Source organism: Amblyraja radiata, chromosome 6, assembly GCF_010909765.2.
Source record: "Amblyraja radiata isolate CabotCenter1 chromosome 6, sAmbRad1.1.pri, whole genome shotgun sequence".
Classification (NCBI taxonomy): domain Eukaryota; kingdom Metazoa; phylum Chordata; class Chondrichthyes; order Rajiformes; family Rajidae; genus Amblyraja; species Amblyraja radiata.
This window is the reverse complement of record NC_045961.1, coordinates 7,331,622-7,345,976: the sequence shown is the minus strand read 5'-3', so window position 1 is coordinate 7,345,976 and position 14,355 is coordinate 7,331,622. Positions and strand designations below refer to the sequence as shown.

General features: G+C 47.0%; 1 protein-coding gene across 1 annotated transcript in view; it reads left to right on the top strand.

The window, feature by feature from the left end:
• Positions 1-14,355, top strand: part of uvrag (UV radiation resistance associated) — a 270,572-nt gene that overhangs the window by 184,297 nt on the left and 71,920 nt on the right. The window contains exon 11 of the mRNA XM_033022153.1: positions 8,209-8,287. Coding sequence (XP_032878044.1) covers positions 8,209-8,287 — 79 coding nt within the window. The remainder of the gene's footprint in view (positions 1-8,208; positions 8,288-14,355) is intronic.

The window sequence follows — 14,355 nt, the reverse complement described above, 5'->3', positions numbered from 1 at the left end:
TTTGGGTTGTAAGTCCATAGCTCCCTGAGAGTGACGACACAAGTAGACGGAGTGGTAAAGAAGGCATAGCATGCTTGCCTTCATTGGTCAAGCCAGAAAGTGTAAGCGTCAGGAAGTCATGATGCAATTTTATAGGACTTTGGTCAGTCTGCATTTGGAGTATTGCATGCAGTTCTTGTCACCCCATCACAGGAAGAATGTGGAGGCTTTGGAGAGGGTGGATAGGTGGTTTAGCAGAAATTAGAGGCTGAATTAGAGTAGAGGGTATTTTCTACAAGAAGTTTGACAGAGTTAGATTGTTTTCTTGGGAACTCCAGAGGTTGAGGGGAGACCTGGTCGAAGTATATGAAGTTGTGAGAGGCATATATCGGGTAGATAGTCAGAAACTTTGTCCCAGGATGGAAATATCAACAGCTAGATGGAGTAGCGGTAAGGTGAGATGAGCAAAGTTTAAAGGAGTTGTGTGGGGCACACCTTTTACATAGGGTGGTGGGTGTCTGGAACGCGCTGCCAGGGGTGGCAGTGGAGGCAGATACATTGGTATTATTTAAGAGACATTTGGATAGGCAGTTTAGATATTTGGACAGAGAAGAGCTTGTTTCAACTCTATATCTCTAACACTAGGCTAGTAACTCCTCCAACGTCGGCCACATGAAGGGGCTAGTTATTGACGTGTACTCCATCAATGGTGCCGAAGTGGAGATAATGCCTTTCGCTGTTTGCAGGGTCTGGACACAAAATGGGGACTGTCCACTTCCCTCCACAGATGCCGCCTGACCTACCGAGCTCCTCCAGCACTTTGTCTTTTGCTCATGGATAAGTGTGTTTGACGGGAAGGCCGTGTGCTTGCAGATCCTTGCTGATCAGCTGCAGGACTGTCTTGGCTTGGAGAGCACGTTGGAAGAATCAGCCCACTCCCGTCAGCAAGTTTGGACTGCTCTGCCTGTCCTGCCCAATGTTTTCAGCCATTGATCTGTGCCACTATTGTGAGCCTCAGCAGTCTCCTTTTGCACTGTTTATTTAGAGACTCAAAACAAATCCTTTGTGGCAAACCTTAATGCATCAAAAATGGGAAGATCCAAAAATCCTCTCAATGAGATATTTTGTTTTCTTAAGTGGTAGGCTCAACGGGTCCAATATCCGTTTCCTGCTACTAAACAGGTCGTGAAACTGTATTCCTCAATTTTATATTATTTTGTGCTAAAAAACATTCATTGTTACAGCAAATCCCTCCTTACAGCTTAAAACTACAGTGCATGCTAACAATTAAACATGCCAGGTGATGAATTAGCCAAGTTCAAACCAAGGCCAGACTTTGTACACAATGCCCCTTTAACATTGGGGCCATCCTAAAGCAAACACTCTCTCTCCCTGAAAGGCCAAGCTTCAAGTTGTTCGACATGGGAAAGTTTATTTTATTGTGGTGAGGAATGAAAAACAGAATTATTAGTGAATTCCTTTTGTTAAGGGAGCCGACACGGAATTCATTTTTATCGGGATGATGGAAGGCCGAGTGGTTTTCACCGCACACTGAGTTGCAGCACTGAGGTGGGAACAAGCTCTTTAAACGGAGCCAATTCCTTCTACGTTGCAAACTTGCTCAGAGAAAGATAACTTCCCACCTTGCCACCGTCTCATTCCTTTCCCCAGTCTAGCCCTGTGGCACCCTGACACAAAAGCTGATGTGATAAACTTTATCAAATATAAAATCTTTCTGTGAATGGAAAAAAAAAAAAAAAGCAATTCTGTACAGTGAAAAGCTTTTGTTGCATGCTAACGAGTCAGCAGAAAGACAATACATGATTACAATCAAGCCATCCACAGTGTACAGATACATGATAAAGGGAATAATGTGAATAACGTTTAGTGCAAGATAAAGCCCAATCAAAGATAGTCCGAGGATAGTAGCTCAGGACTGGTCTCTAGTTGTTGGTAGGGTAGTTAGACATGCTGTTTATTCATTAAGAGGGATATCAGTTACCACCTATGTGTTTATTTAATTGCCACACTTCTCCAATGGATTCTGTAATACTTCCCTTGGGAAACTGATTCCTCGGGATCGGTGTACAAAATGATGAGATGAAAAGATCGGGTAATCACACAGTCTTGGCTAGAGTAGGGGAATCGAGAACATAGGACACAGGTTTAAGGTGAAGGGGGAAAGATTTAATACGAACCTGAGGGATAACTGAGATAGTTACTATCGCAACGTTTAAGATACATTAAAACAGGTATTGAATAGGATAGGTTTAGTGGGATATATGGGCCAAAGGCAGGCAGGTGGGACATGTTCAGTACCCCGTTCCTGCCTTCTCCCCATATCCCCTGACTCCGATATCTTCAAGAGCCCGATCTAGCTCTCTCTTGAAAGTATCCAGAGAACCGGCCTCCACTGCCCTCTGAGGCAGAGAATCCCACAGACTCACAACTCTGTGAAAAAAAGTGTTTCCTCGTCTCTGTTCTAAATGGCTTACCCCCTATTCCTAAACTGTGGCCCCTAGTTCTGGACACCCCCAACATCGGGAACATGTTTCCTGCCTCTAGCATGTCCAAACCGTTAATAATCTTATATGTTTCAATAAGATTCCCTATCATCCTTCTAAACTCCAGAGTATACATGCCCATCCGCTCCATTCTCTCAGCATACGACAGTCCCGCCATCCCGGGAATTAACCTTGTAAACCTACGCTGCACTCCCTCAATAGCAAGAATGTCCTTCCTCATATTAGGGGACCAAAACTGCACACAATACCCCAGGTGTGGTCTCACTAAGGCCCTGTACAAGACTGTGCAAAAAAAAAAGAGACTTTAGTGCAAAAATATAACTAGAAAACAAGTCCATTGTAGTGCAAGAAGTGGACCGTCGTGTGTCGTTGTTGAGGTAGGATCAGAGTTGTGCAGGTCGGCTCAAGACTTGATGGTTGCAGGAAAGTAACTGTTCGTGAACCTTGAGGTGTGGGACCTCAGGCTTCTGTACATCCTGCAGCAGCGAGAAAAGATGATCGATGCCGCATTTTTGAGGCAGCACCTGGTGTAGATGATTTTGATGGTGGGAGGGCTGTGTCCGTGATGGACCGAGCTGAGCCCACCGCTCTCTGCAGCCACTTGTGTTCCTGAGCGCTGGAATTGCTGTATCAGGCCACAATGCAATGAAACCGGATACTTTCTACAAAACATCTGTGGAGGCTTTGTTAGAGTATTCTAAGACTCTCTTTAAACATCTAAAAATGTAGAAGTGCTGGTGATTCCATCTCCATGCTGGGTCCACGAAAGGTCATCTTGAGATGTTAATGCCCAGGAATTTGAAGCTGCTAACTCTCTCCACCATCGACTCACCAATTTAAGAATTTTAGGTGACATGGACAGAATGATTAAATAACTCTGTAGAAATTGCCTAATTCCCACTTTTGTTGCATTTGGACGTCTTCAATGTGAAAGGCATGTATTTTTTAACTTCCTGCTGAGTACAAGAAATTCATATCCTCTATTTATTTTTGGACAGCATCTCCAAAAAATTATCTGTTAGAATTTAAACTCCCCATTGTATGGCTATTGCTTTTGGTCAGATATAGTGAAAGTAGCAAGTAGCTGCCTGGTTAGTGAGATCTTTAAATGGTATTCATTGTGCTCTGAATTTTCCATTGCTTTTGCAACCTCTGTTGGAATACAGGACGAGGAACATTTGGGGGGGTTACCAGCCATGTTTTCTGGCTGCTTTGGCCAACAATTTAGATGGAGTTCATATTTAAGCGAGAATTGTTCATGTAGAATGTGACCTGTGTGACTGTGGGACTACAAAAGGTTGTAAACACTGCCCAATCCACCATCGGCTCTGACCTTCCTACCATCGAGGGGATCTATCGCAGTTGCTGCCTCATAAAGGCTGGCAGCATCATCAAAGACCCACACCATCCTGGCCACATACTCATCTCCTCGCTACCTTCAGGTGGAAGGTACAGGAGCCTGAAGACTGCAACGTCCAGGCTAAGGAATAGCTACTTCCCCACAGCCGTCAGGCTATTGAACTCAACTCAAACAAAATTCTGAACATGAATAGCCCATTATCTGTTTATTTGCACTTTATCTGTTTTATTTATTCATGTATGTACCTGTATATATTTATATAATGGTATATGGACACACTGATCTGTTCTGTATTCATGCCTTCTATATTATGTTGTGCTGAAGCAAAGCAAGAATTTCATTGTCCTATCTGGGACACATGACAATAAACTCTCTTGAATCTTGAAAGCATTTAGGTGTCAAGAGAGGACTGATCAGACGAACGTATTCTGTAGATTGTTTGCACTCAAGGTTCCTCCATCGTTTCCTTCAACTTCACTCCATTAAATGGGTTGGCCAGCATCTGTGGATGCAAAGGGTTGGCCATTTCAGGTTGAGACCTTGAGTGATGGTTGACAGTGCTGAGGGAAGATTGCCAGGAGAAGCAACTGAGAGGGAGGGGTGAGGCACGAGCTGGTACGTGACAGGTGGAACCAGTTTAGGGGCCAGGTTGGTGGAGGGTGCATGGCAATGTTGAGACTGAGGATGATGGGTGCAAAACAGATTTTTGGGCGGGGGGGGAGGAGGGAGGGTGGAGGAGGAGAGAGTTGGGGGGAGAGGTATAGAACTAGTCTGAAGAAGGGTCTCAACCTGAAACGTCATCCATTCCTTCTCTGCAGAGTTGCTGCCTGGCCCGCTGAGTTGCTGGAGGGTTTTGTGCCGATCTCCAGTGTATAACCAGCATCTGCAGTTCCTTCATACAAACATCATACAAACTGATCTATAACAGCCTATTACACTTCATCTGGTTATTTCTGTGTGTATATATATATTCTATGGTATATGGACACACTGATCTGTTCTGTATTTATGCCTACTATATTCTGTTGTGCTGCAGCAAGCAAGAATTTCATTGTCCTATCTGGGACACATGACAATAAACTCTCTTGACTTGACTTGACTTGACTTGACTTGACTTCCTACATAATAGTATTAGGCAGATGGAACTGGCAGGGTGGGTAAGCGGCAATGTAAATGTTGAGATTGAGGGAGAGGGGGTTGAATTCGGCAAATGGTACGGTGGGGAGGTAGAGAGCAGAGCTGGACTAGAATTCAATGAGGGGGGTGAGGGACAAAGGGAACCGGAAAGTTGAAACAAGGAAGAGACCCAGGTAGGTGAGTGTGTGGGAGATGGTAGATGGAACAGGTGGGGAAGGGTGATGAGTCTTGGTGGCGAGGGGTGCGGGATGGGGAAAATGAACAAGCAGAAGATGCAGTGTTGATCTTACAGTTCATTTGGACTTACCGTGGCAGCGGGGAAGGCTGTGAGGCCAGAGAGGTTGGTGTGCGGCTGGTTAGGGGATTGAAATGTGCTGCAGTTATGTACTGAATATGGATTGTAATATCCAATCGAGCTGCTAGGGTATTTTTGAACAACTTTCAGAAGTCTGACAAACCTTTGAACGAGGAGCCCAATCATTGAGTCACACAGCATGGAAAGAGGCCCTTCTGCCCTACTTACCCACACTGGCCAATTAGTCCCACCTGCCTGTGTTTGGCCCATGTCCCTCTAAACCTGTTCCATCCACGTACCTGCCTAACTGTTTCTTAAACGTTGTGATAGTCCCTACTTCAACTACCTCGTCCGGCAGCTCGTTCCATACACCCACCACCCTTTCTGTGACAAAGTTACCACTCGGATTCCTATTCAATCTTTCTCCCTTCACCTTAAACCTATGTCCTCTGGTTCTCGATTCCCCAACTCTGAGCGAGACTCCACTTCTACCTCAGATAGACACAAATAACTGGAGTGACTCAGCAGGACAGGCAGCATCTCTGGAGAGAAGGAATGGATGATGTTTCGGGGGAGACCCTTCTTCAGACTACCTGATCTATTTCTCTATACATCTGTGATATGCCAGCATGTGAAAGAAATGAACCAGAAGAGTCCACTGGTTTGCTTTCAGTTTGTTCTAATTTTATCGCAGTAATTTTTTACTTGCCATTCCACTGTGTATGTGCGTCCATGTTTGCGAGTGTCCGTCCCTTTGTGTGTGTGTGTGTGCGTGTCCTTCCGTTTGTGTGTGTGTCTGGTCATTATCCTTAAACTGTTTTCTGGCATTTCTATTATGTCACAACTTTGTGCTGAAGCGGCATAACAAAGCATTCCTTCTCGGGAACCCTTTCAATGGCCCCATTTTCACCATGGTCCAGCGGGGAGCTTTAATTGTTCGGGGGGGAGGAAGAGAACTTGATTGGTCTGAAAGTGTAACTGGAGCACCTCTTAGATTTAAGTGTTCATTTAAGCGACTTCAGAGTCTAGTAAGAGTTTTGTTTAAGGACAGGCCAGGGAACTGCAGGCTGGTGAGCCTCACGTCATAGGTGCCAAATTTGCGGGAGGGGATTGGTAAGGAGAGGGTCTGCCAGCATTTGGATAGGCACACAGTGTCTGTGCCGAACCTGATGCCAAGATAAATTAATCTCATCATCCGCATATGATCCAGATCTTTCATTCCTTGCATATCCATGTGCCTGTCTAAAAGCCTCTTTAATACCACTAGCGTATCTCCTCCCTTAGCAGCATGTTCCAGGCACCCACCATCCTCCCACAACATCTCCTTTAAGCTCTCCCCCTTTAGTTAGCTTTGTTTATTTTTACGTGTACCGCGGTACAGTGAAAAAGCCTTTCTGACAAAGCTATGCCTTCTTTCACATTTCCACCCTGGGGAAAAATGTTCTGACTGTCTACCCTACCTATGTGTCTCATAATGTTATACATTTCTCTCAGATCTCCCCTCAACCACCATTGTTCCATAGAAAACAATCCAAGTCTGTCTAATCTTCTCTTGTAGCTAATACGCTCTAATCTAGGCAGCATTCTGGTAAACCTCTCCTCCAAAGCCTCGCATCCTCTCTATAATGGGGCGACCAGAACTGCAGGCAGTACTTCAAATGCAGTCAAACAAAATATTTTATTCGTGTACCACTGATTCTTAATAGTATCGCACTAGTGGTGACCTTTTATCCATGCAGGTGTGGACAGGAAATAATCCATCCGATAAAGCACACAGGGCAATACAGCTACATTTCTTAAGTGCATGCATACTCCACTGAGAGTTACTGACACTGAGAGACAAGAAATAAGCTTATTCTACAAAACATTGGAAGGGTAATTTGTTTCCTCGTAGAATGCATCTCTTGGTCTCCCTTTGAGAGTTACTTTCTACATCCAAACTACAATCTTTTCTTTCCTTTAGAAAGTGTAAAACAGTGAACATTATACACACATTATATCTCCCTCCCTGATGAATGTCCAACCCAGGCGAGGATGTGCACGCTAGGCACAGAAGCAGATCAACAATCTCATATTACAATCGCTACACTCTTTTAAATCTCTATTCCTGCAGCAACATTTATTCCGCTGTAAATGAGTCTATCGTAATCATGTATTGTCTTTCCGCTGACTGGATAGCACGCAACAAAAGCTTTTCACTGTACCTCGGTACACGTGACAATTAACTAAACTAAATTAGAGAAAGAAAAATGCCATGAAAAAATTATTTTGCAATGCTTTCCAAAAATGCTGGAGAAACTCAGAGGGTGAGGCAGCATCCATGGAGCGAAGGAAATAGGCGACGTTTCGGGTCGAGACCCTTCTTTAGACTGATGTGGGGGTGGGGGGGGGAAGTGGGGGAAGAAGAAAGGAAGATGCGGAGATAGTGGGCTGTGGGAGAGCTGGGAAGGGGAGGGGAAGGAGGGAGAAAGCAAGGACTACCTGAAGTTGGAGAAGTCAATGTTCATACCGCTGGGGTGTAAACTACCCAAGCAAAATATGAGGTGCTGCTCCTCCAATTTACGGTGGGCCTCACTCTGGTCATGGAGGAGGCCCAGGACAGAAAGGTCGGATTCTGAATGGGAGGGGGAGTTGAAGTGCTGAGCCACCGGGAGATCAGGTTGGTTATTGCGAACCGAGCGGAGGTGTTGGGCGAAGCGATCGCCAAGCCTATGATGTAGAGCAGCTGACACCTAGAGCAGCGGATGCAATAGATGAGGTTGGAGGAGGTGCAGGTGAACCTCTGCCTCACCTGGAAAGACCTGCCAAGCTTTACTGTGTTTGATGCCACTGTGGAGTATTCTGAAACCACTTACAGTTCTGGTCCCCCAGATGCCTGTAAAATCTAGGTTCTCTTGTGTTTGCTTTCACAGGTTCCCCCTGTATCCAAGAGGTGGTGAGAAGTTTCAGTTTGAATATGGAGTTTATCTACTAAACAAAAATATCGCACAGGTAGGTGTGATGGGGAGAAGGCAGGAGGAGTAAGTGAAACGTATAAGTTAGTGCTCTGTGGGTGGTGAAATGCTTGCATGTAATGGGGGAGGGGGGGAGCACTGGAAGTGTTTTCAATTAACAGCATTTTTGATAAGCTTCAAACTTTGCATCAGTCCACAAATATTTGCTCGCTGCATTTTCATCATTGTGTGGATCTGAAGTAAATGGGTTCAGGTTCAAGACCTCCAGGTTCAAGAACAGCCTCTTCCCAACAGCTATCAGGCACTTGAACACTGTACTACACTAAACACACCCCTGCATCATAAACTATGATCTATTATAGACTCTATCTTGGGTTCACCGCATACATTGATTTAGCGCTGTTATGATCAGGTTAGCTAGTTTACTGATTATTAGAGTCATGCAGTGTGTAAACAGCCCCTTCTGCCCAAATTACCCACACCAACCAACATGTCCCATCTGCACTAGTCCCACCTGCTTGTGTTTGGCCATATCCCTCTAAACCAGGGGTGCGCAACCTTGTTCTGCAAAGGGGCCGGGACGCATGTCTGTGAGCGGATGGCGGGCCGCATCTATCACGTGTACACACGGATCCCGCCCCGGATGGCAGGCATCAAATCACGTGTTCACATGGATCCCACCCCTTCGAGGACACCACCTGGAGCACTGGCCCCTAGTTACGGGCGCTCACCAACATGGCATCCCTAGTAACGGGCGCTCACCAACATGGCGTCCCTAGTTACGGGCACTCACCAACATGGCGTCCCTAGTTACGGGAGCTTGCCAATATGGCGTCCCTAGTTACGGGTGCTCACCAACATGGCGTCCCTAGTTACGGGTGCTCACCAACATGGCGTCCCTAGTTACGGGCACTCACCAACATGGCGTCCCTAGTTACGGGTGCTCACCAACATGGCGTCCCTAGTTACGGGCGCTCACCAACATGGCGTCCCATAATTACGGGCGCTCACCAACATGGCGTCCCTAGTTACGGGTGCTCACCAACATGGCGTACCCTACGGACCATTGCCTTGGCTCTGGCCTGAAGGCGGTGGCTCAAATACACTCACTCACTCGTCCCCGGCCTATTGACAACCCCGATCCCCACAGTGAAGCCCAGACACAGAAGGTGCGCGGCCGTACCGGCGACTTTGCGCAGGATGCGGTACATCCAGAGCTCGGCGCTCAGCGGCTCCGCAATTGCGGCAGCCTGTGAAGGCCTCCTTGCGTCCTTGCATCACCGCACCTGAGCGCCTCGGGCCTGGGAGGTACCGGAGATGAAGGAAGTCTGCGGGCCGGATGAGTACGAAAAAAAAAATACGTCTGCGGGCCGGATGATTTCGGGTTACGGGCCGCATTCGGCCCGGGGGGCCGTAGGTTGCCGACCCCTGCTCTAAACCTAACCTATCCATGTACCTGTCTAAATGTTTTCTTCAACTTTGCGATAGTCCCTGTCTCAACTACTTCCTCTGGCAACTTGTTCCATGCTCCCACCACCCTTTTAAAAAAAAAAAAAATCACCTCTCATGTTCCTATTAAATCTCTTCCCCCCTTCCTCACCTGAAACCTATGTCCTCTGGCTCTCGGTTCCCCTGCTCTTGACAAAAGACCTGATCTATTCTCTCAATAATTTATTATATTATTGATTATTGTACATATAATTGTCTTATTGTGTTTGTGGGCCAGGAAAGCAGCAACAAGTAAGAATATAATTGTTCCCTTGCTGCTACTTCTGTCAATTACAGCTTTCCTTCCACAGTGATTCATTTGTGAGAAAAGTAGGAATTTATTTCTGGAAGCAAAGCAAAAGTAGTCGACCTACCGGCCTCTCAATCCTGATATGCTGATAAGCTAAACCAAAGCTTCCCTTTATCTCTACTCCTGCCTTACCTCTGCAGCCCTTAATAACCATCCCTAACAGAAAAAGAGAACATTTCTTCTTCAGAGACTGTTCAAACTTGGCTGTTTGTGGAATTGTTGATAACCAGTGGAATTAAATGCTATTTTGTATCCTTGTTATGGAAAATAACTTGCATCTCCCACAGCCCACTGTCTCCGCATCTTCCTCTCTCCTTCCCTCCCCCACCACCCCCACATCAGTCTGAAGAAGGGTCTCGACCCGAAACGTTACCTTTTCCTTCGCTCCATAGATGCTGCCTCAACTGCTGAGTTTCTCCAGCATTTTTATCTACCTTGCATTAGTAAAGCATATTTGCATCCTTTTCATGGTTCCAAAGTATTCTTCATGATATGAACATCACATGAACTGCTGATGCTGAAATCTTGAGCAAAACAGAATGTAACTCGGCAGGGCAGGCAGCATCCATGAGGGGGGATGGATAGGTGATGTGTCGGGTCAGGACCTTTCTTCACATTGATTCTGATCAATTAGTCTGAAGAAGACCCCCGACCTGTAACATCGCCTATCCATTCCCTCCATGGATGCTGCCTGACCTGCCGAGTTGCTATGTCTACACTTGATGCCTTAGAAAAGCAGCCAACATAATTAAAGGCTTGTCCCACCCTGGTCATTCCTTCTCCCATTTCCCCTTTCCGGCTGATGGTACAGAAGCTTGAAAGCGCACACCACCAGACTCGGGAACAGCTTCTTCCCCTCTGTTATCAGGCTTCTGAACGGTCCTTCCATAAACTAGGGTGCTGTGTGATTCACCTCTACCCCATTGTGGACATTGAACGTTGTGGATGGAACTGATGCTCTACAATGCTGAGAACTGTATTCCGTACTATGTATCTTCCTCAATACTCTACCTATTGTAGTTGAGTTTGGCTTGATTGTATTCATGATGGTACCATATATTTCACCACTAACTTCCATCCGGCACTCAAATTCACCTGGACCTCACTATCTCCATCACAGGTAACAGACTACTGACCGATATCTACTACAAACCTCACTGACTCCCATGGCTATCTGGACTACACTTCTTCCCACCCTGTTTCCTGTAAGGACTCTATCCCAATTCCTCCGTCTACGCCGCATCTGCACCCAGGATGAGGTGTTCCACATCAGGGCATCGGAGATGTCCTCATTCTTTAGGGAATGGGGGTTCTCCTCTTCAACTATAGATGAGGTTCTCACCAGGGTCTCCTCTATATCCCGTAGCTCCGCTCTCACTCCCCATCCCCCACCCCACCTCCCCCACTCGTAACAAGGACAGAGTCCCCTTGTCCTTACCTTCCACCCCGCCAGCCGTCACATACAACAGATAATCCTCCGATATTTTTGCCACCTCCAACGGGATCCCACCACTGGCCACATCTCCCCATCTCCTCCCCTTTCGACTTTCTGCAGAGACCGCTCCCTCCGTAACTCCCTGGTCAATTTGTCCCTTCCCACCCAAACCACCCCCTCCCCTGGTATTTTCCCTTGCAACCGCAAGAAATGCTACACTTGTCGCTTTACCTCCCCCCTTGACTCCATTCAAGGACCCAAGCAGTCTTTCCAGGTGAGGCAGAGGTTCACCTGCACCTCCTCCAACCTCATCTATTGCATCCGCTGCTCTCGGTGTCAGCTGCTCTACATCGGTGAGACCAAGCGTAGGTTTGGCGATCGCTTCGCCCAACACCTCCGCTCGGTATGCACTAACCAACCTGATCTCCCAGTGGCTCAGCACTTCAACTCCCCCTCCCATTCCATATCCGACCTTTCTGTCCTGGGCCTCCTCCATGGCCAGAGTGAGTCCCACCGCAAATTGGAGGAGCAGCACCTCATATTTCGCTTGGGCAGTTTACACCCCAGCGGTATGAACATTGACTTCTCCAATTTCAGGTAGTCCTTGCTTTCTCCCTCCTTCCCCTCCCCTTCCCAGCTCTCCCACAGCCCACTGTCTCCGCCTCTTCCTTTCTTCGTCCCGCCCCTCCCACCTCCACATCAGTCAGAAGAAGGGTCTTGACCCGAAACGCCACCTATTCCTTCGCTCCATAGATGTTGCCTCTCCCGCTCCAGCATTTTTGTCTACCTTCGATTTTTCCAGCATCCGCAGTTCTTTCTTAAACGTACCGTATATCTGATCTGTTTAGATAGCATGCAGAACATAGCTTTTCACTGTACCTCGGTACACATGACAATAATGAACCTAAACCTTAAATCTAAACCACTTTGTTTTGTTCACCAAATGAAGTACTCTTGAAGTCATTAAAGGCAAGTCATCCCATTCCTCCTCTATATCAGCATCCGTGCCTAATGTTGAGCCCATGATAGTCCAGCACTCAGGAGAGATACATATATTTTACCTCTAATTGTAAGGATAATTGGTTTCCTTGTTGAATGTATATCTTGTTCTCCCTTTATTGGGAGATCTATTCTGAATCCAAATGGTGACGGGGTTTTTTTTTGTTTGGAAAGTGTAAAACAGTGAGCTGTACATATTTGATAATAACCTCAAGTTTGATATACCTCTCGTACCTCAATGGTAACCTGCGGTTCCATGCAGTACCACAGTTAATCAGAGACAGAAAACTGGTCATTGAGCTACTTCACAGATGTTGATTATTCTAGATAGACTTGTACATTTTTTTTTTAAACCTTAGCTGCAGCAGCGTACTGTTTTTTATTAGCTGTGAATGCATATCCTTGACAATTGTGAGCTTTAGTGTCCTGAGGCCAATTTGGCTCAGTTTCCTATTCTCCATCAGGACAGTACTTTGTCTTTATGTGAGAGGCAGTTGTTGTGCTCAGGTCCATATCAACAGGCAAGATGAAAAGAACATAATGGCAAGATGAAAAGACTCCACCAATAAAAGATAGACCCAAAATGCTGGAGTAACTCAGCAGGTCAGGCAGCAACTCTGGAGAAAATCGCTAGGTGTCATTTTGGGGCAGGACTCTTCTTCAGGGGGGGCTGGAAGCAAGAATTGACCAGGCTAAGCCAGGGCTGGCACCAGATGACCTCAAGCAGAGAGGTTCCCTGAAGAAGGGTCTCAACACGAAACGCTCCTTCTCTCCAGAGATGCTGCCTGTCCGGCTGAGTTACTCCAGCTTTTTGTGTCCACGCATGGGCAACTGATAGTAGGTAGATACAGATGAGGGCGGTGATTGGCACATAGGAGGACAAGGACCAGAGATGAAAAGGATGCAAAAGGCCATGAGGTGACGAGAGCAGAGGCATTATAGTGAGAACAAAGGAAGTGATTTGGATGAAAGGGGACAGAGGGATGAGGAAAGGGGATGGTATAGGAGGAGAAAAAAAAAGGAGAGATGGGTTGTAGGTTCGTTAGCTAAGATTGGAGAATTTAATGTTCAAGCCCATTGGGTTGTAAGGAACCCATGCGTAATATGATACCATTTATTTGTTGTCATTTGAACCTCATTGAGGTTCAAAAGAAATTTGGTTTCTGCAGTCATACACACAAGGAAAAGAACCAAGACACAACACAATTTACACAAACATCCATCACAGTGAATCTCCTCCTCACTGTGATGGAAGGCAAAGTCTTATCTCTCCCCTGCACTCCTCATTCTCCTCCCGATGTCAGAGTCAAGGCCCCCGGCGGGCGATGGTAAGTGTCCCGCGGCTATTAAAGCCACGCCGGGTGATGCAAGGCCACGCTCCGGGTCTTGGTGTTGGAGCCCCCGGCGTGCGCTAACAAGTCCCACGGCCGTTAAAGCCGCGCCGGGCGATGTAAGGCCCCGCTCCAGGTAATAATCAACCCCGCAACTCGGGCGGGAGAAGTCGCCGTTGCGGAAGCCCCGAAAAGTGGTCTCCCAGCAGGGACCCGCGGGCTCCTGGTGTTACCGTCCACCAGACCTGCGGTTGGAGCCTCCAAATCTTCTGGGTCGGGGCGCAGCAGCGCGCCACCACCGCTCCTCCCGCTCCGAACTCGGCCAGCTCCACGATGGTGGGTAAGTCCGCAGGCTCCACGATTGGAGCCCCAGGTCGTTCCGGTTGGAGGCCGCCTACAGTGCTAGGCCCCAACGACAACGGAGACCCGACAGAGAAGATTCTCCGTGCAGGGGATAGATTCTCCGTGCAGGGGAAAGATTTTAAAAGTTTCCCCCCCGACCCCCCACACACATACCCAGTTTTTAAAAAAGCACTTTAAAC